Source organism: Mobula hypostoma, chromosome 8 (genome assembly GCF_963921235.1).
Source record: "Mobula hypostoma chromosome 8, sMobHyp1.1, whole genome shotgun sequence".
Classification (NCBI taxonomy): Eukaryota; Metazoa; Chordata; class Chondrichthyes; order Myliobatiformes; family Myliobatidae; genus Mobula; species Mobula hypostoma.
Window position 1 is genome coordinate 20,134,023 of NC_086104.1, and position 26,326 is coordinate 20,160,348.

Consider the following 26,326-nt stretch of genomic DNA (forward strand, 5'->3'; position numbering starts at 1 on the left):
CTGTTTGTGGTTCCACTCCCCACGATATCGTGAATAAAGCTCTCTTTACTTCGAAGTCCATGCCTAACTTATTTGCAATCAACTTTAATTGAATTTCCTTAGCTAATTGATTTCCCTAACAATTTCGCAACGAGGAAAGGATTCCTATAGATACAAGATCCAAGCGAACCCCGGCGATAATAAATTTCTTTGACAATATAAGTTATGCTTGGGAAGCGTTCGGGAGGAATGTTTGACCGTGAGCTGCCGTGAGTCTCCAGGGGAGACAAGCCCGGTGCAGTCAATGGGCCTGCCCAGCCGGTGACCATCCCGAAACTCCTGGAGAGGGGCAAGATGGTACATGGAAGACAGGGTCCGAGATCCACAGGGAGTCTACTGAACAGTCAAATGAAAGGACAATAGGGACTTCAAAGACTGAGGTAAACTCTGGCCAGAAAAGGGTAAGGAAATCGTATTGTGTTTGAAAACTAACTAAATTTGATTACAATCTGCCGACAAAGGCTCCGATGAATAAGCATCCTGAGAAAAGGGTAAGATAAGAAGTGTAATCTTATCAGAGACTCTCCTGCTTTCACCAATACCATTTACCTCCTGAGGATGTTAACCTGCTATCAAGATTCTTTTTTACAGCAAATATTAACCCTTATATTAAATTAACCCAATATTAACCCTTTGTCTATCAAAATCTTTCACTCAAAAGTATTTTCCTCTACAGCAGCCATAAAAGTATCCCGGTTAGAATGAATTAAAAGCGAACATTAATAAGGCCTCCATGAACATCACCCAATCTCAGTTATGCTGGTGTATTCAAGTGAAAAGCATTTTAGTATTTATCTGATCTGTTTATTTTGGGGACTGGGAAGCAAAGACTTCATTTAAACTCTGCCTTTGGCAGGAACAATGAATGTGCCAACATCAAAGATCAAATTGTAGAAGGGGTACTCAGACTGCACAATGAGAAGCAGTGATTCGAAGGAGACTAAAACAATATTATGTACAATTAAAGATATGGATGGTTTGTTGCTGTCATTTTAATCCAGAGATGACTATGTAGCCCCAAATCTCTCCACTTGGATTATACATATATAACTATGAAAATAACAGAAAATATTATTTTGTTTTGAAAGAAGGATGAGTTTTTTCCTCGTCAAGTGCAATTTTAACAGGCTCCAGGTGCCTATAAAAATGCCCACACAGAAAAACTAGTCACTATGATGTCCCCAGAGTTTTATGATGGGATGCCCAACATTGAAATGCCAAGAAATACTAATATTGTTGTGTGTAATCGTGCAGAACATTTGCACACCGCAAGAGAAAGAGATCCCTATCGGAAGTTAATCAGGTCACTTCCCAGCATGGCCCTCTTCATTTGAAGTCTCGAACAGCACAACTAACCTTGGTAACTGGATCCAGATGAAGTTTGGCGAATGGAACTTTCAGAGGTGTGTGTTCCAGAATAAAACTTCTGACTGTAATACTTGGGTTTGAAGGTGAACTGCTGAGACTGGCTACGCTGCATCAGCATTGTCAGTGGCTGTGATGGCAGAGGCATCAAACTATAAGGGGAAGAAAACAATAAAAATAAAAATACATATGTATTACAGCATACTTAAATTCAAAAGGCAACCAGCATTGCTTCATGATGAGGAGAGAAGATCCCTTTGTACTAAACTTTGACATCACCCTGCTCAAGTGTGAAAACAGTACCTAAATGTTTCAGTGAAGTCAGAATCATAGAGCACAGAAACACCAACTGAAGTTCATCAATCATCCAGTGCCTATTTACCTTAAACCTACAATGATTCCATTGCTTTCTCCCTGCTTTCCCACTGGATGCCTCAGGTTTTACCGACCACTTATGTACTGGAGACAGTTTAGGGCCAAAGAGCCTACCAGCCCACACAAATTTGTGGTATGGGAAAAAACCAACTTACAGGGAGATAATGCAGACTCCATAAATACAACACCAGAAAGTCAGGTTTGAGCTCAGGTTGCAAGAACTGCAAGACAGCAGCTCAACAAATATGCCATTCCACCACCTCCTTTCTCCCACAATCTCCTATCATAGCATTACCAGAAACCTAATGTGGATCCCACTGACACAAGACTCATAGTGTATTTACAACAAACAGCCACTACGATTGCCTCATCCATCTCCAACCAGTCCCCTACCTGACGAAGGGTCTCGGCCTGAAACGTCGACTGTACCTCTTCCTAGAGATGCTGCCTGGCCTGCTGTGTTCACCAGCAACTTTGATGTGTGTTGCTTGAATTTCCAGCATCTGCAGAATTCCTGTTGTTTGCCCTACCCACATTTTTCTTTTAGTAAGGAAGAATTCAGAACAATCCTTAATCTTATTGTTGTGATAAAGACTTCTGTATGAATTTGCAACATTTATCCTGTGAATCTGAGAAGTTGCAGCAGTTTGGGAGAAACTGAACCAAGAATGAGAACCAGTGCAAAATGGACTGTGCACAGGGGGTAATGGTGCATGAGGTTATGGTGATCTTAAGCAGTTAAAAGCCTCTAGGTTATTTACTTGACTGCTTGTATGCTCATAGAAACATAGAAAATAGGTGCAGGAGTAGGCCATTCGGCCCTTTGAGCCTGCACCGCCATTCAGTACGATCATGGCTGATCATCCAACTCAGAACCCTGCACCAGCCTTCCCTCCATACCCCCTGATCCCTTTAGCCACAAGGGCCATATCTAACTCCCTCTTAAATATAGCCAATGAACTGGCCTCAACTGTTTCCTGTGGCAGAGAATTCCACAGATTCACCACTCTCTGTGTGAAGAAGTTTTTCCTAATCTCGGTCCTAAAAGGCTTCCCCTTTATCCTCAAACTGTGACCCCTCGTTCTGGACTTCCCCAACATCGGGAACAATCTTCCGGCATCTAGCCTGTCCAATCCCTTTAGGATTTTATACGTTTCAATCAGATCCCCTCTCAATCTTCTGAATTCCAACGAGTATAAGCCTAGTTCATCCAGTCTTTCATCATATGAAAGTCCTGCCATCCCAGGAATCAATCTGGTGAACATTCTTTGTACTCCCTCCAAGGCAAGGATGTCTTTCCTCAGATTAGGGGACCAAAACTGCACACAATACTCCAGGTTTGGTCTCACCAAGGCCTTGTACAACTCATGAAGGGCAAAGCAGAACATGACGGCTTCCCTTCAACCTAATCCAACACTTGTTAAGATTAGTGGTCAGCAGAGTTCCAAAACACCAACATCCATTTTTTCTTTAAAATTTTCTGTGTTCTGGTTTATTGATCCTCATCCTGAATCATTTCGCAGTCAACTTTGCAGAGTAAGGCAAATAGAGGAAGAATGCATGGTGCTGGGACTGGGAGGTCTATTAGCCTTTTCGTGTGTTGATGAATGGTAACATATGGAGAGAATTGATGGGAGATGTAGGGAGACTGGAATGAGATTTCAGTAAATGGGTGTTTAATGGTCACTGCTAAATGGTCAAGGATGTCTCTGATCGCTTGCATGACATTCTGAAGTGGGAGGGTGATCAGCCAGATGTCATGGTGCACATAGGCACCAATGACATAGCAAGGAAGAGTGAAGAGGTCCTGGAGAGTGAGTATAGAGAGCTTGGTAGGAAGTTGAAAAGCAGGACCTCAAGGGTGGTAATCTCAGGATTGCTACCTGTGCTAGGTGCCAGTGAGGGTAGGAATAGGATGCTCTGGAGGAGGAACAAGTGGCTGAGGAACTGGTGTAGGGGGCAGGGTTTCAGATTTCAGGATCATTGGAACCTCTTCTGGGGCAGGTGGGACCTGTACAAGAGAAACGGGTTACACTTGAACCACAGGGGGACCAATATCCTTTCAGGGATGTTTGTTAGTGCTATTGGGGAGGCTTTAAACTAGATTTGCAGGGGGATGGGAACCAGAGTGCCAGAGCTGACAGTGTGGCTGGGGTGAAAATAAATGATATTGAAAGTTTAAGCAAATCCGCTGATAGAAAGGTTATGAGTGGTGGTAAAAATCTTCTGAGGTGTATATATTTCAATGCTAGGAGTATTGCGGGGAAGGCGGATGAGTTGAGGGCGTGGATTGACACGTGGACTTATGATGTTGTAGCAATTCATGAAACTTGGCTACAGGAGGGGCAGGACTAGCAGCTTAATATTCCAGGGTTCCGATGTTTCAGATGTGATCGAGGCAGAGGAATGAAAGGTGGGGGAGTAGCATTGCTTGTTAGGGAAAATATTACAGCAGTGCTCAGGCAGGACAGATTAGAGGGCTTGTCTACTGAGTCCTTATGGGTGGAGCTGAGAAACAGGAAAGGTATGGCCACATTAGTGGGATTGTATTACAGACCACCCAATAGTCAACGAGACTTGGAAGAGCAAATCTGCAGAGAGATAGCAGACAACTGCAGGAAACATAAAGTTGTGGTGGTAGGGGATTTTAATTTTCCATACATTGATTGGGACTCCCATACTGTTAGGGGTCTAGATGGTTTAGAGTTTGTAAAATGTGTTCAGGAAAGTTTTCTAAATCAGTATATAGAGGGACCAACTAGAGGGGATGCAATATTGGATCTCCTGTCAGGAAACGAATTAGGGCAAGTGACGGAAGTCTGTGTAGGGGAGCAGTTTGGTTCCAGTGATCATAACGCTATTAGTTTCAATTTGATCATGGACAAGGATAGATCTGGTCCTAGGGTTGAGGTTCTGAACTGGAAGAAGGCCAAATTTGAAGAAATGAGAAAGGATCTAAAAAGCGTAGATTGGGACAGGTTGTTCTCTGGCAAAGATGTGATTGGTAGGTGGGAAGCCTTCAAAGGGGAAATTTTGAGAGTGCAGAGTTTGTATGTTCCTGTCAGGATTAAAGGCAAATTGAATAGGAATAAGGAACCTTGGTTCTCAAGGGATATTGCAACTCTGATAAAGAAGAAGAGGGAGTTGTATGAAATGTATAGGAAACAGGGAGTAAATCAGGTGCTTGAGGAGCATAAGAAGTGCAAGAAAATACTTAAGAAAGAAATCAGGAGGGCAAAAAGAAGACATGAGGTTGCCTTGGCAGTCAAAGTGAAGGATAATCCAAAGAGCTTTTACAAGTGTATTAAGAGCAAAAGGATTGTAAGGGATAAAATTGGTCCTCTTGAAGATCAGACTGGTCGGCTTTGTGCAGAACCAAAAGAAATGGGGGAGATCTTAAATAGGTTTTTTGCCTCTGTATTTACTAAGGAAGCTGGCATGAAATCTATGGAATTGAGGGAATCAAATAGTGTGACCATGGAAACTGTACAGATTGAAAAGGAGGAGGTGCTTGCTGTCTTGAGGAAAATTAAAGTGGATAAATCCCCAGGACCTGACAGGGTGTTCCCTCGGACCTTGAAGGAGACTAGTGTTGAAATTGCGGGGGCCCTGGCAGAAATATTTAAAATGTCGCTGTCTATGGGTGAAGTGCCGGAGGATTGGAGAGTGGCTCATGTTGTTCCGTTGTTTAAAAAAGGATCGAAAAGTAATCCGGGAAATTATAGGCCGGTGAGTTTAACGTCAGTAGTAGGTAAGTTACTGGAGGGAGTACTAAGAGACAGAATCTACAAGCATTTGGATAGACAGGGGCTTATTAGGGAGAGTCAACATGGCTTTGTGCATGGTAGGTCATGTTTGACCAATCTGTTGGAGTTTTTCGAGGAGGTTACCAGGAAAGTGGATGAAGGGAAGGCAGTGGATATTGTCTATATGGACTTCAGTACGGCCTTTGACAAGGTCCCGCATGGGAGGTTAGTTAGGAAAATTCAGTGGCTAGGTATACATGGAGAGGTGGTAAATTGGATTATACATTGGCTCAATGGAAGAAGCCAGAGAGTGGTGGTAGAGAATTGCTTCTCCGAGTGGAGGCCTGTGACTAGTGGTGTGCCACAGGGATCAGTGCTGGGTCCATTGTTATTTGTCATCTATATCAATGATCTGGATAATAATGTGGTAAATTGGATCAGCAAGTTTGCTGATGATACAAAGATTGGAGGTGTTGTAGACAGTGAGGAAGGTTTTCAGAGCCTGCAGAGGGACTTGGACCAGCTGGAAAAATGGGCTGAAAAATGGCAGATGGAGTTTAATACAGACAAGTGTGAGGTATTGCACGTTGGAAGGACAAACCAACGTAGAACATACAGGGTTAATGGTAAGGCACTGAGGAGTGCAGTGGAACAGAGGGATCTGGGAATACAGATACAAAATTCCCTAAAAGTGTCGTCACAGGTAGATAGGGTCGTAAAGAGAGCTTTTGGTACATTGGCCTTTATTAATCGAAGTATTGAGTATAAGAGCTGGAATGTTATAATGAGGTTGTATAAGGCATTGGTGAGGCCGAATCTGGAGTATTGTGTTCAGTTTTGGTCACCAAATTACAAGAAGGATATAAATAAGGTTGAAAGAGTGCAGAGAAGGTTTACAAGGATGTTGCCGGGACTTGAGAAACTCAGTTACAGAGAAAGGTTGAATAGGTTAGGACTTTATTCCCTGGAGCGTAGAAGAATGAGGGGAGATTTGATAGAGGTATATAAAATTATGATGGGTATAGATAGAGTGAATGCAAGCAGGCTTTTTCCACTGAGGCAAGGGGAGAAAAAAACCAGAGGACATGGGTTAAGGGTGAGGGGGGAAAATTTTAAAGGGAACATTAGGGGGGGCTTCTTCACACAGAGAGTGGTGGGAGTATGGAATGAGCTGCCAGACAAGGTGGTAAATGCGGGTTCTTTTTTAACATTTAAGAATAAATTGGACAGATACATGGATGGGAGGTGTATGGAGGGATATGGTCCGTGTGCAGGTCAGTGGGACTAGGCAGAAAATGGTTCGGCACAGCCAAGAAGGGCCAAAGGGCCTGTTTCTGTGCTGTAGTTTCTATGGTTCTATGGTCAACTCTTTTCCATGCTGTATACATCAATTCAATGCTGACAGATTGCACAAGTCCGTTGTCATTCTCCTATGCACTCAAGGGAATAAACAAAATTACCTTTCTGTTCTCCTAAATTCAGTTAAAAATTAGCAACAGCAGAGAGTTGGGACCAATTTCTTCCATGAAATGGCAAACTTCACAGGAAATCTAGGGGCAAAAAGGAATTCTGAGAGTGGAAGGAGGGGAATGAAAGAGCGAGCTGTCTTGAAGAAGGGAAACAGGTATTTTTGACACAGATACCGAAAACACGGAGGGGCTTGGAGAAAATGAGCTGAAAACAGCCTGGAAATTAAAGGGGCGGGGGGATTGACTCTCAAATAAGAGTACTGATATCATGGCGTGTTCGTTCACCGTGACAGTATGAACAGGGAATTAGGGTGTATAGATTGGACACTTCCCAAGTGAATTCTAATCTCCCATTCATCACTGCAGCAGAACCAATGAGGTCACCACAAAGACATTTATTCACAAAACTACATTTCACCAGCACTTTCCTAAAGCTAAATACGGAAGATGGACAGGAGACAACTTCAGATATGTGCACATCTTGCAGTTTACAGAACACTCAGACAATGGCTGGTGTGAATTCTTCATGATCACTGGCGCTCAGGAAAAGCATGGTGAGCTGCACCAATGACTGTCACCCAGTAGCAGTCAAATCTGCAGAAGCATTTAGACAAGATTGGGAGAATGGGCAAGAAAGTGGCAAATGAAATACAATGTTGGAAAATGCATGGTCATCTACTTTGGTAGAAGAAATAAATGTACAGACTATTTTCTAAACAGGGAAAAAATCCAAAAATCTGAGATGCAAATGGACTTGGGAGTCCTTATGCCAAGCAACCTAGAGGTTAACTTGCCTAAAGGTCAGTGGTGAGGAAGGCAAATGCAATGTTAGTTTTCATTTCAAGAGGTCTAGAATATAAGAGCACGGATGTGATGCTGAAGCTTTATAAAGGTACTGGTAAGGCCTCACCTTGAGTATTGTGAACAGTTTCGGGCTCCTCATCTTAGAAAAGATGTGCTGGCATTGGAAAGGGTTCAGAGAAGGTTCACAAGGATGATTCTGGGAATGAAAGAGTTATCATATGAGGGATGTTCGATGTTGGCCCTATACTCACTAGAATTTAGAAGGATGAGGGGGGGATCTCTTTGAAACCTTTCAAATGTTGAAAGGCCGAGACAGAATAGATGTGGAAAGGATGTTTCCCATGGTGGGGGAGTCTAGGACAAGAGGATGCAGCCTCAGGATAACAGGGCATCCATTTAAAACAGAGATGCAGAGAAATTTCTTTAGCCAGAGGGTGGTGAATTTGTGAAATTTGTTACCACAGGCAGCTGTGGAGGCCAAGTCGTTGGTGTATTTAAGGTGGAGATTAATAGGTTCTTGATTGGCCACGGCAACAAAGGTAATGGTGAGAAGGCTGGGGAGGGGCTCTGAGGAGGGGGAAGGAAAAGGATCAGCCATGATTGAATAATGGAGCAGACTCGAGGGGTCAAATGGCCTAATCCTGCTCCTATATCTTATGATAAAGTGCTTTGAGAAGTTGTTTATGGCTAGCACTAACTCTTGCCTGAGCGAGGACCTGGACTGCACTATGCGTACTGTCACTACAGCGGATGCAGTCTCACTGACTATTCCACTCTCTTTTGAAGCATCCAAACAGTAGCAAAACATACAGTACATTAAGCTTCTGCTTAGCGATTACAACTCAGCATTCACACCATCACCCTCTCAGTATTAACCCACAAGCTGCAGAACTTCACCCTCTATACCTCCCTCTGCAACTGGACCCTTGACATCCTTACCAGGAGACCACAGTGAATGCAGATTAGTGATAATGGCTCCTCCTTGTTGACTACCAACATGGGCCACTAGTCTACTCTCTCTGCAATGATGAGTGTATGGCTAAGCACACCTCGATTTGCCGATGACACCATTGCTGCTGGGAAAATCTCAGATGGCGGCAGAAAGATAGTTCAGTTGGTTAAGTAGTGTCACAATGACAGCCCCCCATTCGCAGTCAGCAGGACTGAAAAAATGATGGTGAACTTCAGGACGGGAGAGTCAAGGGAACACATCAAGGGATCAGCAGTGGAAAGGGTGAGCAGCTTCATGATTCTGGGTGTCAACATCTCAGAGTATCTATTCTGGGCCAAACACAATCACTAAAAAGGCATGCCAGCTAATTCATTCGGAGCTTGAGAAGACTCTTGCAAATCTCTACCATGGAGAACATTTTGACTGATTCTGGGGGCTCCACAGGATCGCAAGAAGCTGCAAAGAGTTGTAGACTCGACCAGCTTTATCACATGCATAACCCTTCCTACCATTAAGAGCATCTTAACTAAGGACCTTTGCCATCCAGGAAAGGCCTCCATGTTAATACTATTGGGGAGGAGGTACAGAAGCCTGCAGACCCATACTCAGAGACTTAGGAACAATTTCTTCTTCTCTCCCATCATATTTCTGAACAGTCTATGAACACTACTTTATTATTCCTTTTTCTTTTGCACTCATTATTTATTTTGTAATTTATAATAGTTTCACATAAACCTGATTCTGACTCAAACTGTATGTCTTTAATTCACAGCTTTGTTTCGAATCACAAAGCCAGCCAGTCATAATAATTAAAATGGGAAGGCACACTATAATGAAAACCCCAGTGAAATACTCTTAGATCAGGCGGTCTTTATTATTTCATTAGTGACCTAATTGTCCCTTAGCACTCATTATGGAAGACTCATAAATCTTTCATCAAAACTCTTTATTACAAGAAAATCACTGGAGAAAATCCCAGAACTTTCTCCTGAATCACTGGGCAATTATGTTCAGTGACCTTATCTCACCCCTTGTTTTTGCCACAGCCTTGAGAGCTCAGCAACAAGAAAATCAGTTCCCGTAAAATATTGAACTAAGAAGAGAGTACTGGAAATACTCAGCAGGTTTGCAGTATCTATGGAAACAGGTGCAGAATTAATGTTGCAGGTTGGTGCCCTTTCATCACCACTGGCCAGCTCTGATGAAGAGACAAAAGGCTGATCATCTGAGAGGGAAGACTGTTGAGACTGCAGGTGCAAGAAATCCGGAGAAATTGCACTCAAAATGCTGGAGGAACTCAGCATGTCAGGCAACATCCGCGGAGAAAAATGAGCAGTCGAACCTTCGGGCCGAAACCCTTTGTCAGGACTTAAAAGACAGAGGGCAGACACCAGAATAAAAGGGTGGGGGGAGAGGGAGGAGAATGAGCTGGCAGGTGATAGGTGAATCCAGATGAGAGGGGGTAGGTAGATAGGTGTGGGAGGGGTGCACAGATTCAATGCTGTTGCAACGTCATGGTGATAAACAATTTTATTCTTGGGACAAATCTTACCCAAAATCCATGATAGTTTTGCTAGTGATCTGCCACAACTGGGCAGTTCTTGAGTAGAAGCTGCTGCCCGATCTTTCGCCTGAGAATTATGCATTGTCATGGTCATATTAAGATGCAGTACAGATAAAAGACTTTCTGACTCATCAAGTCCACAACAACCAGAAGATACCTTCAGATGCATGCACATCTTCTTTCACAGTGTAAAACTGCTGGTGTGACTTCTTCATGATTACTGATGATCAGAAAAAGCAGGGTTAGCTGTGCCAATGACTATCAGTCAGTAGCACTCACATCTACTGTGATAAAGTGGGTTGAGAAGTTGTTTATGGTTAGAATTAACTCCTGCCTGAGAAAACACCTGGACCCACTGCACTATGCCTACTGCTACTACAGCTGATGCAATCTCACTGGCTATCCACTCAGCATTGAAGCATCTAAACAGAAGCAAAACATACATTTGGCTGCTGCTTAGCAATTACAACTCAGCGCTCAATGCCATCATCCTCTCAGTATTAATCAACAAACTTCATTCATTGAACTTGAGCCTATCTACCTCCCTCTGCAACTGGATCTTCAACATTCCTATCGGGAGCCCACAGTCAATGAAGATTGGTAATGAGGGCAAAGCACACAAAATGTTGGAGGAACTTAGCAGGCCAGGCAGCACCTAGGAAAAGAGTACTGGCCCGAAATGTCGACTGTACTCTTTTCCTAGATGCTGCCTGGCCTGCTGAGTTCCTCCAACATTTTGGGTGTGTTGCTCGGATTTCCAGCATCTGCAGATTTTCTCTCGTTTTTGATCAGATTGGTAACAATGTCTCCTCCTTGTTGACTATCAGCACAGCTGACATGCTTAGCTCGAACCACTCATTAATACTAATCCTACATTAATCCCATTTTATTCTCCCATCAGCTCCATCCAGAATCTACTTGTCACCTGTAGCCGAGAGGAAATTTACAGTGGACAATTAATCCACCAACCAGCCCTACCATGGATTTTTGTCAAGAATGTCTAACTCTACTGCTTCACTGACAAGATGGCTTGATGCACATTATAACCCAAATCGAGCTGGGCTGTAATATGCCTTAGCCAGGGAAAGGTGAGGAAGCCTAGCTATCAAAAGAATTTCACTTGGACATGATCATAACCTGCTCATCCAAAGTCCTTCAACCCGAATTTGAACTTGCTCCAAACTTTGCTCCTCCTTTGTGTCTGAAATTATCTGGCTTCATCCTGAAAAGACATCGATTTCAAAACGCTCTTTGTTTTTCAGGTTCTCTCAACCACTCTATCCCCCATTTCTACAAACCTCTTTCAGTCCCAAAAGCTTCACAGGTCTCTTTTGTACTCTAATTCTGGCCTCCAGCACTCTCCTGTGATTAATTGCTGCATTTGGGCACACACTGATCCAGCTGTCAAGGCTCAGAGCTCTGAAATTCCCTCCTTTACACGTCAAATAGTTCAATTTAATATCAGGGAATTGAACCATTTGGTGATATTCTCTGATATTAAATTGAACCATTAGATGTGCAAAGAAGTGCATACCAAAGAGGTTATCCAAGTGTTTCTTCACTAGAAACTATGGGTGAACTAAGAGATTCACTCCCCACTGAAGTCCAGGTCTGTAGTATTCAAATTGGGTGACTCTGGCCTATACAGACATCTAGGTATGGCCTGGGTGAAACTATCAAGGATGCCAAGAAACAATACCAGACCAAAGTGGAGTTGTCCCTGGCCAGACAACAATTGTAGCAAGGCTTGCATGCTATAATGGGGTGCAAAACAAAGTCAGGCAGTATTTCCGTCAACAAGCATCTCCTGATCATCTCAATCCAACCGATGTTCCTTTTAAACAGAAGGTCCATGAAATGACACTATCCACACAGACAGACTCTAACACACCTGTACCCACAGTCACCAACATGCACATAAGATCAGCTTCTCTGAAGATGAACCTGTGGAAAGTGTCTGCCTCAGGCTATGTCGTCAGATCCTGAGTGGGATTATTCAGAGATATTTTTACCCCAATCTGAGGTTCCTATCTGATTTACAAAGTCTATTATCTTTCCAGTGCCAATGAAAAACAAGGTTGATGTGCCTTAATGACTACCGCCCAGTGGCACTGACATACATCAGCATGAAATGCTCCAAGTGCCTGGTCATAGCACACGTTGACTCCAGGCTCATAGGCAACCTCAACTCACTGCAATTTGCCAACCACGAAAATAGGTCCATGTCAAATGCTATCTCCCTGCTCTGCGTACATCTTTGAAACATCTAGATGACAAAGACACCTACATCAGACTCCTACTCATCGGCTTTGATACCATAATTCAAACAAATTCTGCTAGTCCTAAGACTTGGCACCTCTCTCTGAAACTAGTTCCTTGATTTCCTGAGCAAAAGACCACAGTCAGTAAGGATAGACAGAAACACCTCCACCACGATTATCTTTGACATCGGTGCCCAACGAGGTTGCACCCTAAGGAGCTGACTTTACTCCCAATCAATCATGGGAGCAAAGCTGAGGTCATGGCTCAGACTTCAATGGACTTGTGTTTGGAATGATCTGTCTGGGTCTGTCAAGGCCCACACACACACACACACACACACACTGTATTTCTGTACGTGTGACAGTAATAAGCCAATTATCATCTTAGGACATTTAATCAACTTACAGGCTCAATATTTTTGTTACTTGACTGCATTTAGATCCAGGCATTGGATAAGATCTTTCCTGGAGAATTGGAGAAGATCTTTGTGTCTTCTTAGCAAACATACAAAGATTAGAAGCTGAAGAAAGTGTTATATATATGAATTCTTCCAAATCAACTAAAGGCTATGCTGCTTTTAATAATCCATTAAAATCCTATAATAATCCCTTTTAATAATCTTGTGACTAGTGGTGTTCCGCACAGATCAGTGCTAGATCCAGTGTTGTTTGTCATCTATACCAACAATCTGGATGATGATGTATTAAACTGGATCAGCAAGTTTGCAGATGACAGCCAGATTGGAATGTAATGAACAGTGCAGGAGGCTATTAAAGCTTGCAGCAGGATCTGGACCAGTCAGAAAAATAGGCTGAAAAAAGGCAGATCAAATTGAATGCAGACAAGTGTAAGGTGTTGAACTTTGAGAAGATCAACCAGGATAGGACTTAAATGGTAATTGGTAGGGCGCTGAAGATTATGGTAGAAAAGAGGGATCTGGGAATACATATCCATAAATTTCTTGAAAGTGGCGACACAGGTAGGGTCATAAAGAGAACCTTTGACACATTGGCCTTCATAAATCAAAGTATTGTAATGTTATTTTGAAGTTGGTGAGGCCTAATTGGGGTGTATTGTGTGCAGTTCCGGTCACCTACTTACAGGAACGTCATCAATAAGATTGATAGTGCAGAGAAAATTTACAAGGACGTTGCTGGGACTTGAGTTATAGGGAAAGGTTGAATAGGTTAGAACTTTATTCACTGGAGTGTAGGAATTTGAGGAGAGATTTGATAGCAATATATAGAATTATAAGTGGTATTTGAAAGGGTAAATGCAAGCAGAGTTTTTCTACTGAGGTTGGGTGAGACTGGAACTGCAGGTCATGGATTTAGGGTGAAAGGTGAATTGTTTAAAGGGAACATGAGGGGGAGCTTCTTCACTCAGAGGGTGGTACAAGTGCGGAACGAGCTGCCAGCAGAAGAGTTGGGTGGGGGTTGAATTTCATGAATTGGAGAGGTATGGAGGGCTATGGTCTGGGTGCAGGTCGATGGGATTAGGTGGAATAAAGGTTCAACACGGACTAGATGGGCCAAAGGGCCAAAGGGATCTTTTCTGAGCTGTAGTGTTCTAAGACTCTATAAAACACTTCTTGGATTTGAAAATCTTTCAGACATTCCATAATAACTGCTGGCCAAGGGCTGGTCCCTCAGAATGGTTTATGCAAAGAAGTAGCACTGCCAACATGGAAGCAGAGCAAGCAAATAGGATTACAAAGCAGCCTGATGGAAAATGAGGCAGTATGTTCAAAACTAAATATGCTGTTAAATTAACACAATCTACTGAAAGTCTAAAACTTATAAAGTAAATTATGATCTAGAATTGATCTTTTCTCAAATCTGGGAAGAATGCAAATGGAGGCACGGTAGCGTAGTGGTTAGCACAACACTTTACAGTAACAGTGACCGGGATTCAATTCCTACCACTGCCTGTAAGGAGTTTGTACGTTCTTCCCGTGACCACGTGGATTTCTTCCCACAGTCCAAAGACCTACCGGTTGGTAGGTAAATAGGTCATTGTAAATTGTCCCGTGATTAGGCTAGGGTTAAATCGGGATTGCTGGGCAGTGTGGCTTGTAGAGCTGTAGTGAGGGGTGTTGGCGCGTGTCCAAGTGGTTAAGGCATTCATCTAGTGATCCTGAAGGTCGCTAGTTTGAGCCTTGGCTGAAGGAGCGTGTGTGTCCTTGAGCAAGGCACTTAACCACACATTGCTCTGCGACGACACCGGTGCCAAGCTGTACGGGTCCTAATGCCCTTCCCTTGGACAACATCGGTGGCGTGGAGAGGGGAGAGTTGCAGCATGGGCAACTGCTGGTCTTCCATACAACCTTGCCCAGGCCTGCGCCCTGGAAACCTTCCAAGGCGCAAATCCATGGTCTCATGAGACTAACGGATGTCTATAAAAAGTGAGGGGAGGGGGAGGGAGTGAGGGGAGAGAGGGATGGATGGATAATTAAATAAATAAATGAGTAAGTAAATCTATACACACACACACGGACACACACTGAAAGCCTCTGCAGACCACGTGGATCAGTTGTCCTTGCATACACAGTCCATGATAGTAGAACTGAAAAGAAAATGTAATAAGAAAAAAAAATGTGGAGAAAAAAATTCTTCTGCAGTTGTGGGAGACTGCATTTGTGAAAGCAATTCTTTTGCCAGCATTGGCCTCAGTAAATACAGTGTCTTGGGTCTTCAGGATGTTGACATTGTCAGGCACCTGCTTTCTCTTTCAAACTGAAGACTTGTTGGCTGAGCTAAGTAGTACTCGGACACGCTTCTAATTAAGCCTTGAGATCCATCAAACCTCTCCCAAATTGCTCAGGAAATGTTCCCTGATCTCAGTTCCCAAACCATTAATTGTGAGCCAAGTTCATAAGCAACAAATTCTTATTTCTACTTCAAAGAGTATGCTTTAGCTGGAAAAGCTGAAGCAAAGAGAAAGGAGGTGGGAAGGAGGTGAGTGAGCTTCTGGCAGCTGGGGGACACTTGCACTGTTTACTACGGCCAGTGATGTCGCTAATGTGATCACAAAGAACTACTTATTCACACTTAAAACTACAATAATTCTTTATCTAACAAATCCCATTAGGTAATCTGGCAAAGAAAATGCAATCTCACTGCTGCCATCACGTAGAAGAGTCTCAGGACTCACACGACCAGGTTCAAGCACAGTTACTAACCCTCAACCATCAGGCTCTTGAACCAAAGAGGGCAACTACACTCACTTGCCCATCCATTGAGATGTTCCCACAACCAATGACCTCACTTTTAAGGACTCTTTATCTCATTATCTCGTGTTCTCATTATGTATTGCTATTTGTTTATATTTGCATTTGCTCAGTTCTCTGGTTGGATCTTTCACTCAACCTGTTAGTTACTATTCTGTAGATTTGCTGAATATGCCCAAAGGGAAATAAATCTCAGAATTGTATATGATGACATATATGCACTTTGATACTAAGATTTACTTGGAACTTTGAATGCATTAGAAAATCTAGGCTCAGATACTGCTTTAAGAAGAACAGAAGACCAATCAGCAATTACTGTTATTATTGACAATACCTTGCAGTTTGTTCATGTGTGCAGTTAAAATCCAGAGGTCAGGAAAGCAACAAGAGATTTACCTCAATTCTCCATAAAATTCAGATCACAAACACCTCAGTACATAATTCAACACTGAAGCGAATGAAAGGCAGGAATTTGCGGAACTCGACTATCAAAAACACGAGAACTTAAAGGGCACAAACACGAGAAAATCTGCAGATACCGGAAATACAAGCAACACACACAAAATGCTGGTGGAACGCAGCAGGCCAGGCAGCATCTATAGGAGGAAGTACAGCTGACGTTTCAGGTCGAGACCCTTTGTCAGGACTAACTGAAGGAAGAGTGAGTAAGACATTTGAAAGTTGGAGGGGGAGGGGGAGATCCAAAATGATAGGAGGAGACAGGAGGGGGAGGGATGGAGCCAAGAGCTGGACAGGTGATTGGCAAAAGGGATACAAGAGGATCATGGGACAGGAGGTCCGGGAAGAAAGACAAGGGGGGGGGAACCCAGAGGATGGGCAAAGGGTATATTCAGAGGGACAGAGGGAGAAAAAGGAGAGTGAGAGAAAGAATGTGTGCATAAAAATAAATAACAGATGGGGTACGAGGGGGAGGTGGGGCATTAGCAGAAGTTAGTGAAGTCGATGTTCATGCCCTCTGGTTGGAGGCTACCCAGACGGAATATAAGGTGTTGTTCCTCCAACCTGAGTGTGGCTTCATCTTTACAGTAGAGGAGGCCGTGGATAGACATGTCAGAATGGGAATGGGATGTGGAATTAAAATGTGTGGCCACTGGGAGATCCTGCTTTCTCTGGTGGACAGAGCGTAGGTGTTCAGCAAAGCGGTCTCCCAGTCTGCGTCGGGTCTCGCCAATATATAAAAGGCCACATCGGGAGCACCGGACGCAGTATATCACCCCAGCCGACTCACAGGTGAAGTGTCGCCTCACCTGGAAGGACTGTTTGGGGCCCTGAATGGTGGTAAGGGAGGAAGTGTAAGGGCACGTGTAGCACTTGTTCCGCTTACACGGATAAGTGCCAGGAGGGAGATCAGTGGGGAGGGATGGGGGGGACGAATGGACAAGGGAGTCGGGTAGGGAGCGATCCCTGCGGAATGCAGGGGGGGGGGAGGGAAAGATGTGCTTAGTGGTGGGATCCCGTTGGAGGTGGCGGAAGTTACGGAGAATAATATGTTGGACCCGGAGGCTGGCGGGGTGGTAGGTGAGGACCAGGGGAACCCTATTCCTAGTGTGGTGGCGGGAGGATGGAGTGAGAGCAGATGTACATGAAATGGGGGAGATGCGTTTAAGAGCAGAGTTGATAGTGGAGGAAGGGAAGCCCCTTTCTTTAAAAAAGGAGGACATCCCCCTCGTCCTAGAATGAAAAGCCTCATCCTGAGAGCAGGTGCGGCAGAGACGGAGGAATTGCGAGAAGGGGATGGCGTTTTTTGCAAGAGACAGGGTGAGAAGAGGAATAGTCCAGATAGCTGTGAGAGTCAGTAGGCTTATAGTAGATACCAGTGGATAAGCTGTCTCCAGAGACAGAGACAGAAAGATCTAGAAAGGGGAGGGACTTTCGGGACTCTTACTCACTCTTCCTTCAGTTAGTCCTGACGAAGGGTCTCGGCCTGAAACGTCGACTGTACCTCTTCCTAGAGATGCTGCCTGGCCCGATTAAGTACATATATGTCACTATATACTACCCTGAGATTCATCTTCTTGAAGGCATTCACAGTAGAACAACGGAATCAATGAAACACCACAAAGAATAAGCAAACAAACAGTGAGCAAAAGGTAAACTGCACAAATCAATCAATAAATAAATAATACTAAGAACATGCACTGTAGAGTCCTTGTAAATAAGTCCATCGTTTGTTGAAACAGTTCAGTGTTGAGGTGAGTGAAGTCATCCACACTGGTTCAAGAGTCTGATGATTGAAGGATAGTAACTGATCCTAAACCTGGTGGTGTGGGACCTATGGCTCCTGTATTTCCTTCCTGATGGTAGCTGTGGGAAGAGGGCATGGTCTGGATGGCGAGGTCCTTGATGATGGATACTGTTTTCTTGTGGCAGTGTTCCTTAGAAATCTGCCCAATGGTGGGGAGAGCTTTTCCTGTGATGGACTGGTTTGTCCCCACTACATTTTGTAGCCTTTTCTATTCTTGCAAATGTGAAGCTTTGTCATTTAAGTTTTTAAATTATTTTATGGGAATTGTTTAAATAAATATATTTCTTTCCCTCCAGTCTAAGTTATCATATTCATTCAATCACTTATTTGCAATCTATTTCTAACTGGCTCATGAGTTTCTTTACTCATTTAATGAGGAGAAATATCATGCTCACACACATATGAAGTGCGAAGGGCACTTTGATGAAACTGTTCTCCAATTACCGTCTGATAAGCAGGTTCAGGAATAATGAAGACCAAGCACTAGTTATTCGTTGCTTTCTGCTAAATCCAGTCCTTATGCCCACCTATCTTTCTTGTCTACGAACGCTTGTTTCACCTTACCACACATTTGTGACATTTTTTCTTGCCTTCATTGTGAATTCTGCACTTATGTAACTAATTGCATGCTTTTCTTGTGAATGCTGCTTATATGGTGCTATGTGCCAGTAATTCTGCTATAAGTAACTTTTTCACATGAATTTGTGCTTATGACAATGAAGTTGACTTTAAATTTTAACAATTAAAATGATTTCTCAAGCTGTAATTACACCCTCCTGTCACTATCAGTATTGTGACATCAAATTCTGCAGTTCCCAGTCAGTACTGTATTCCAACCAACTCGAAACAGGCTGTTTCACTATAAATAATAAGTCTTAGCCTGAAACGTCAACTGTTTACTCTTTCCCATAGGTGCTGCCTGACCTGCTGAATCCCTCCAGCGTTTTGTTTGTGTTGCACTAATAAGTGCAGTCAAAATATAGAATAAAAACAATAAAATGCATAACCGCCTACTTAATTATGTCTGCATGCCATGACACAATTATCCTTGCTTCACCTGAAGACTACACCCAGCCCTGACTCTGGTTACAATGCTGGAGGTGATTAACTCTTACTCTGGAGGCAAAATAAATGACATTGGCTATAATGGGCTGAAACAAGGTTTATGATTTACAATATTTAAGTCTGCACTTAGAGGCACACTTACATAGACAAGGCATGTTGTTCTAACACAGAGAATTGTGGTTAGTGTAGGTGCGACAAACAGTTTGCTCCTCTGTCCTAATTTTGTGTCACCTGCAAAGGTACTGATCAGGCCTTGTGTATTCACATTTATATAAATAACAAGGGTCCGAACATCAACTCCTGCAGCGCAGCACTAGTCACCAACCTCCGATCCGAGAAACAACCTTCAGCCACCACCCTCTGCTTCCTACCTCAGGGTCAATATTGACTCCACTTAACCAGCTCTCCCATGGTACTCTCCTTCCAGACCAGAATGCTATGCAAGACCTTGTAGAAGGCCTTGCTAAAATCCAAATAGGCTGCGTCCTCTACCCTACCCTCATCTACCCTCTGGTTATCTCTTCAAAAAAAAACTCTAAAGGATTCATCAAGCATGACTTTCCATGCACAAAATTACGTTGACTAATTGTAATTAAAGTTTGTCAATTTCAAACAATGGTGAATCCCATCCTTCAGAATTCTGTCCATTAACTTCCTCACGGCTGACAGCAGACTGACCAGCCAGTAGTTCCCTGGCTTGGCCTCGCCACTCTTTTTAAACAACATAATGACATTAACCACCTTCCAGTCTTTCAGAAACTTAACTAGAGGCTAACGCTGAAGCAAGTATCTCTGAAGGAGTCTCCACAATTTCTTCACCCGTTTCCCACAAAGTCCAAGGAACTACTCGGTCAGGCCCCAGGGATTTATCCACCTTAATGTACTGTAAGGCTGCAAATAGTTCCTCCCTGATAACAAGAGTATCCTTAAGGGATTCGCTCATTCCTGACCTCCTGAACCCAATGTATGCTTCCTTTACTTTCCACAGTATCCCAGGGCCAAGGTGCAATCGAGGATTCAGTGGAGGCATGAAACAATCCTATCAAGGGAAAAACTCTTTTGGTAAAGAACTTACAAAAAGTCCTTATTACCTGCATCAGAGTTGTCTGTAACTAAATTCAGATTTTTGAATTTTCTCTCCATCTAGAAAATAGTCTATCCTTCTATTTCTTCTACCAAAGTACATGGCCATATATTTCCTGACACTGTGTTCTATTGGCCATTTCCTTGCCCATTCTCCTAATGTGTCTGTCCTACTGTAGCTTCTCTACTCCCTCAAAACTACCTTACCCTCCACCTATCTTCGTATTGTCTGCTAACGTTGCAACAAAGCCATCAATTCTACCATCCATGACATTGATATATAACGTAAAATAAAGCAGTCCCAACATAGACCCTGTGGAACATCACCAGTCACCGGCAGCCAACCAGAAAAGGCTCCCTTTATTTCCACTCTTTACCTCCTGCCAACCAACCAATGCTCTATCTATGATAGCATCTTTCCTATAATAACATGCACTTTTAACTTGTTAAGCAGCCTCATGTGTGGCACCTTGTCAAAGCCCTTCTGAAAATCCAAGTACACAACATCTACTGATTCTCATTTGTCTCTCCTGCTTGTTACTTCTTCAAAGAATTCCAACAGATTTGTCAGGCGAGATTTTCCCTTGAGGAAAGCATGCTGGAGCACAGTACTCTCAGTGCAGGACCAAGATTGGTGGTCTTTTATTTTAGAGGAGAAATTAAACCAAGTCTCCCACACCACAGCTGGACTAGATGCAATTGTGTGTCAGTAGATAAGTGGCACAGACCCGTTGGAGACAGACTTGCATTCCATTTATCTTATATAGCAGGATTTGAAAACTTGTGTAGGGGATGCAAATCTACTCAGTTACTAGACAGACTCAATATTATGATAACAAATTTATACAGGCTGCTTGACTGGCAATGTAAATGTATTTTCTACCAAGGCAATAAATAGTGGATTGCTTAGTTATTCCTTGTAAAGACTTTGCGGGCACTGCTGGGTGTGAAAACACAAGATATTAGAAAATGCATTGCTAATTCCAAAGTCTATATTCTATTGAAAATCTTTGGAGCTGGACTGAGAAAGTTTCCTTAAGGTTGTTATAGCCGGTGGGGGGGGTATTGGGGACAAGCTCCCACACTACCGATTAAATGCTCCCAACGATGTGCTCCTCAAATGGTCTCTGACAACCAAGTCCAGCTTCTGACCTTCATGTGTGGCTTAGCTACTAAGCCCAGCAGAACCGTTTCTACTAACAGCCGATGGGGCTCATTAGCCATGGTTGGCAGCTCATCTAGGAAAAGGAAAACTCTGATCTCAAACCTCGGCCGCCTTGCGGCTATACCCACTCATGGGGAAGGCTTCAGGAGTAAACCCCGAGGGAAAAATCCACAGCTAGAACCCTTAAGGCAGTCCTACATTGAGATCGATGCTGATTTGTAACTCCTGCGATGCTGCTGGTACCAAACTGTATCAGTCTCTGCTGTTCCTTTGGGTTCATCAGATGTGTGGAGAGGGGGAGATTTCTACATGGGCAACAGCTTGCTCTCCATATCGTACTGCCCTGGCTTGTGTATCTAGATAGCTAGGGTGAAAATCCTTGGTCAATCTTGACCAACGGAGGCCTCACTCACTCACAGAGGACTGAGAAAATAGGGGTCTTAATTCCTACACAATGAAATTACATCTCTGGTAAATACCTGCATTTCTACAGTGCTTTTCACATCCCAATATACCTTACAGCCAATTAAGTACTCTTAAGTTGAAGTTCAATTATCATTCAACCATACACGAATATTGCCAAACAAAACAGCATTCCTCCAGGCCAAGGTGTAAAACACATTACCAACAGCACAGAACACATAACACAAATGGGACATATGGTTATAATTTCAGAAAACCATACAGTCACAAAGAAAAAGTAGTAAAATAGCCAAAGTCCCTGAGTGACATGACTGTAGATTTATGGGATGTTGTCCGGGCCCAGCTTGTTTATCCACTGTGTGAATATTGGAATGCAGCACCCAGTGAACACCAGATGGCAGCACTGAGCAAACAGCAGAGCGTAGCAATGAAAGAAGAGGCCATTTCCCAAGTACCAGGGATTCCAGTATGACCCTCAGAGGATCTCCCACATCACCTCGGCGTCTCCTCTCCTGGCTGTCCACAACAGGCAACTCAACAGCATCAGTTCAAGCCCAGTTCTCGCCACAGCCGGCAGCTCCCCTGTTGTCAGTCTCATCAACGAACCAGTGAACCAGACGCGGTATTCCACGTTACCAATATCCAACAGGGTCTTGCGATCCTAATAAAAGCATCCAAGACAATCGCTCACGCTGATTGTTGGACCATGCACCTTCTCAGCACAACAGGAAGCATCAGGTCCATGCGACAACACAACATTAAGTCCAGCTCCATTGCTACCAAACAACTCGCTGATGAGATAGTCCTGCAGTACTTGGTTTTCTTAGTGACTTGAGATTGTAAGAAAGTCATACAGAATGAACAAGTGCACACTTGCTTGGACCCAGAGTGGCCACAGCTTCTGATCATGCCACCATCTTACCAGAAGCTAAGTGTAGTTGATGGAGCAATATAGGAAATCTGGCATTAATTTATACATAGCAAGCTCTCATGAACAGCAGAAGTAGCCTGATTATGTGTTTTAGATGATATTGTGGGATAAATATTGACCAGGATATCAGGTAATTTCCTTTCTCTGGCAGACCATGAAAATATGGACTCTCTTACTGCTACTGGTCTATTTTTACTCTTTGAAAGAGATCTAATTCATCTGACTTTCCTGCTCTTCCTGTAGATTTCCCCTCTCAACTACCTACCAATTCTCTTTTGAAAATTACTATCGAATCTGTCATCACTGCCCATTCAGCAGCGCTTCCCAGTTCTAAACAACTCATTGTGTAAAAGATAATCACCTCCACTGTGATGGTACTGTGATAATTGTGAAGATGTTATTGGTTGCAAAATAATGGCAGGAAAAGACAAGTTACCTACTATAGTCTACATAACTGAATGTTTAATTCAAAATGTCTTTTCAATTTATTAGAAACTTCTGCCTATGGACTGAGATTTTGCATGTACAATGCTCTGTTCCATTTAAAGCTTTGTTCCCAGGTTAAACATAAGTGAAAAGGTATTAATGAAAAAGTGTGCCAACCTCATTTATTCTATTAAAAGCATGTGAGCCGATCACCAACAGTACTGTAAACAGAATCATGACCCAGTGTAGTGTGGGAGACTTGGTTTAATATCTCAACTAAAATGCAAGACCACCAACATTTGTAGCACACTCCCTGCCCTGCACTGAGAACACCGTGCTCCAGATTAAGGTGAAGGTTGAGAAAAATGTTACTTGAGTATTCTAACAGGGCTCTAGATGCCGTCAGCTTTAGTGACTTCAAAAATCTAATAAAGTGATTCAATTCTCTACAGACAAACCTATGAGCACAAAACAGTAAAATAATCTACTGTAAATGCAATGTTACTAAGTCAGCGTCACACAGCACAGAAACATGCCATCATCCCACTCAGATCAACATCAGGCACTTAATTAAGGTAATCCCACTCTAGTCTCTCCATGTTTTCCTGAAAGCCCAACCCTCTCCCCCAAATGGTATCACTCATCCCCATGTCAAGCACTCTTGCCCCATCTGTAAGATATTCTGTGGCTCCCACATTACTCTCAAAACCATAATACATAGGAGCAGAACTAGGCCATTCAGCCCATCCAGTCTGCTCTTCCATTCCATCATGGCTGATTTAGTTTCCATCTCAACCACATTCTCCTGCCTTTTCACAGTAACCTTTGGAGTCCTTACAAATCAAGAACCTATTAACCACCACTTGCAATATACCAAATGACTTGGCCTCCTTAGCCACCTGTGCCAATTATTTTCACAGATTCACCATCCTCTGGTTAAAGAAATTCCTTTTCATCGCTGTTTTAAAGGGATGTCCTTCCATTCCGAGGCTGTGCCTATTCGTCCTAGATTCTCCCACTACTTGAGATATCCTCTTCACGTCTACATTTAGTTTTTCAACAGTTGATGAGTTTCAGTGAGATTACCCCCAGTGTCGTTCTTCTAAACTCCAGCAAGAACAGGCTCAGAGCCATCAAATGCTCCTCATATATTAACTCGTTCATTCCCAGCATCATTCTCTCCAACTGTCTCTGGGCCCCCTCCAATGCCAGCATATAATTTCTTTGACATAGGACCAAAACTGCTCACATTACTCCAAATACAATCTGACCAATACTTTATAAAGCCTCAGCATACATCATTGCTTTTATATTCTAGTCCTCTCGAGATGAATGTGAACATTGCATTTGCCTTCCTTATCACCGAGTCAGCCTCCAAGTTAACCTTTAGGAAATCCTGCACTAGTACTCTCAAGTCCTTCTGATTTCTGAATTCACTCGCCATTTACAAAATAGTCTGTCCCTTTATTCCTCCTACCACACTGCACGAACAGACACTTTACTACACTCTAGTCCATCTGCCACTTCTTTGCCCAATCTCCTAATCTGTCTAAATCCTTCAGTGGACACTCGAAGGGCCGAATGGTTTACTCCTGCACCTATTGTCTATTGTCTCCTCAGCACTACCTGCCCCTCCACCTACTTTCGTATCATTCACAAATTTAGCCATGAAACCATCATCCAGATCATTAACATATAATGAGACCAGTAGTGAACTGAAGACAGACCACTGCGGAACATCAAAACTTAAAGCTACAGGCAAAATGTGCTGTCAATGATTCCCAAACACCCGCACATTTTTATCAAAATTTAATCTTGCGATTATGGCTTTAATTGGGGAACAGCACAGATACATGCAAGAATCACAATCTCTAATGAATGAATACCACTTTAGAAATATAGAAAATAGGTGCAGAAGTAGGCCATTCGGCCCTTCGACCCTGCACCACTATTCAGTATGATCATGGCTGACCATCCAACTCAGAACCCTGTACCTGCCTTCTCTCCATACCCCCTGATCCCTTTAGCCACAAGGGCCATATCTAACTCCCTCTTAAATATAGCCAATGACCTGGCCTTAACTGTTTCCTGTGGCAGAGAATTCCACAGATTCACCACTCTCTGTGTGAAGAAGTTTTTCCTCATCTCGGTCCTAAAAGGCTTCCCCTTTATCCTTAAACTGTGACCCCTCGTTCTGGACTTCCCCAACATTGGGAACAATCTTCCCGCATCTAGCCTGTCCAACCCCTTTAGGATTTTATACGTTTCAATAAGATCCCCCCTCAATCTTCTGAATTCCAGCGTTTATAAGCCTAGTCAATCCAGTCTTTCATCATATGAAAGTCCTGCCATCCCAGGAATCAATCTGGTGAACCTTCTTTGTACTCCCGCTATGGCAAGAATGTCTTTCCGCAGATTAGGGGACCAAAACTGCACACAATACTCCAGGTGTGGTCTCACCAAGGCCTTATACAACTGCAGTAGTACCTCCCTGCTCCTGTACTCGAATCCTCTTGCTATGAATGCCAGCATACCATTCACCTTTTTCACCACCTGCTGTACCTACACGCCCACCTTCAATGACTGGTGTATAATGACACCCAGGTCTCGTTGCACCTCCCCTTTTCCTAATCGGCCACCATTCAGATAATAATCTGTTTTCCTGTTTTTGCCACCAAAGTGGATAACCTCACATTTATCCACATTAAATTGCATCTGCCATGAATTTGCCCACTCACCTAACATATCCAAGTCATCCTGCATCCTCTTAGCATCCTCCTCACAGCTAACACTGCCACCCAGCTTCGTGTCATCCGCAAACTTGGAGATACTGCATTTAATTCCCTCATCTAAGTTATTAATATATATTGTAAACAACTGGGGTCCCAGTACTGAGCCTTGTGGTACCCCACTAGTCACTGCCTGCCATTCTGAAAAGGTCCCGTTTATTCCCACTCTTTGCTTCCTGTCTGCCAACCAATTCTCTATCCACATCAATACCATACCACCAATACTGTGTACTTTAAGGTTGCACACTAATCTCCTGTGTGTGTCTTGTCAAAAGCCTTTTGAAAATCCAAATATACCACATCCACTGGTTCTCCCCTATCCACTCTACTAGTTACATCCTCAAAAAATTCTATGAGATTCGTCAGACATGAT

The 26,326-nt window shown here is 43.2% G+C and overlaps 1 protein-coding gene across 5 annotated transcripts in view; it reads right to left on the bottom strand.

The window, feature by feature from the left end:
• Positions 1 to 26,326, bottom strand: part of ltbp1 (latent transforming growth factor beta binding protein 1) — a 463,174-nt gene that overhangs the window by 365,186 nt on the left and 71,662 nt on the right. For 4 of the 5 annotated variants that reach the window (XM_063055533.1, XM_063055535.1, XM_063055536.1 and 1 more), the window contains exon 4: positions 1,396 to 1,556. In XM_063055533.1, the coding sequence (XP_062911603.1) occupies positions 1,396 to 1,556 (161 nt within the window). Of the gene's footprint in view, positions 1 to 1,395; positions 1,557 to 7,904; positions 7,991 to 26,326 lie in introns of those variants that run through there. The other variant, XM_063055537.1, reaches the window with a different exon arrangement.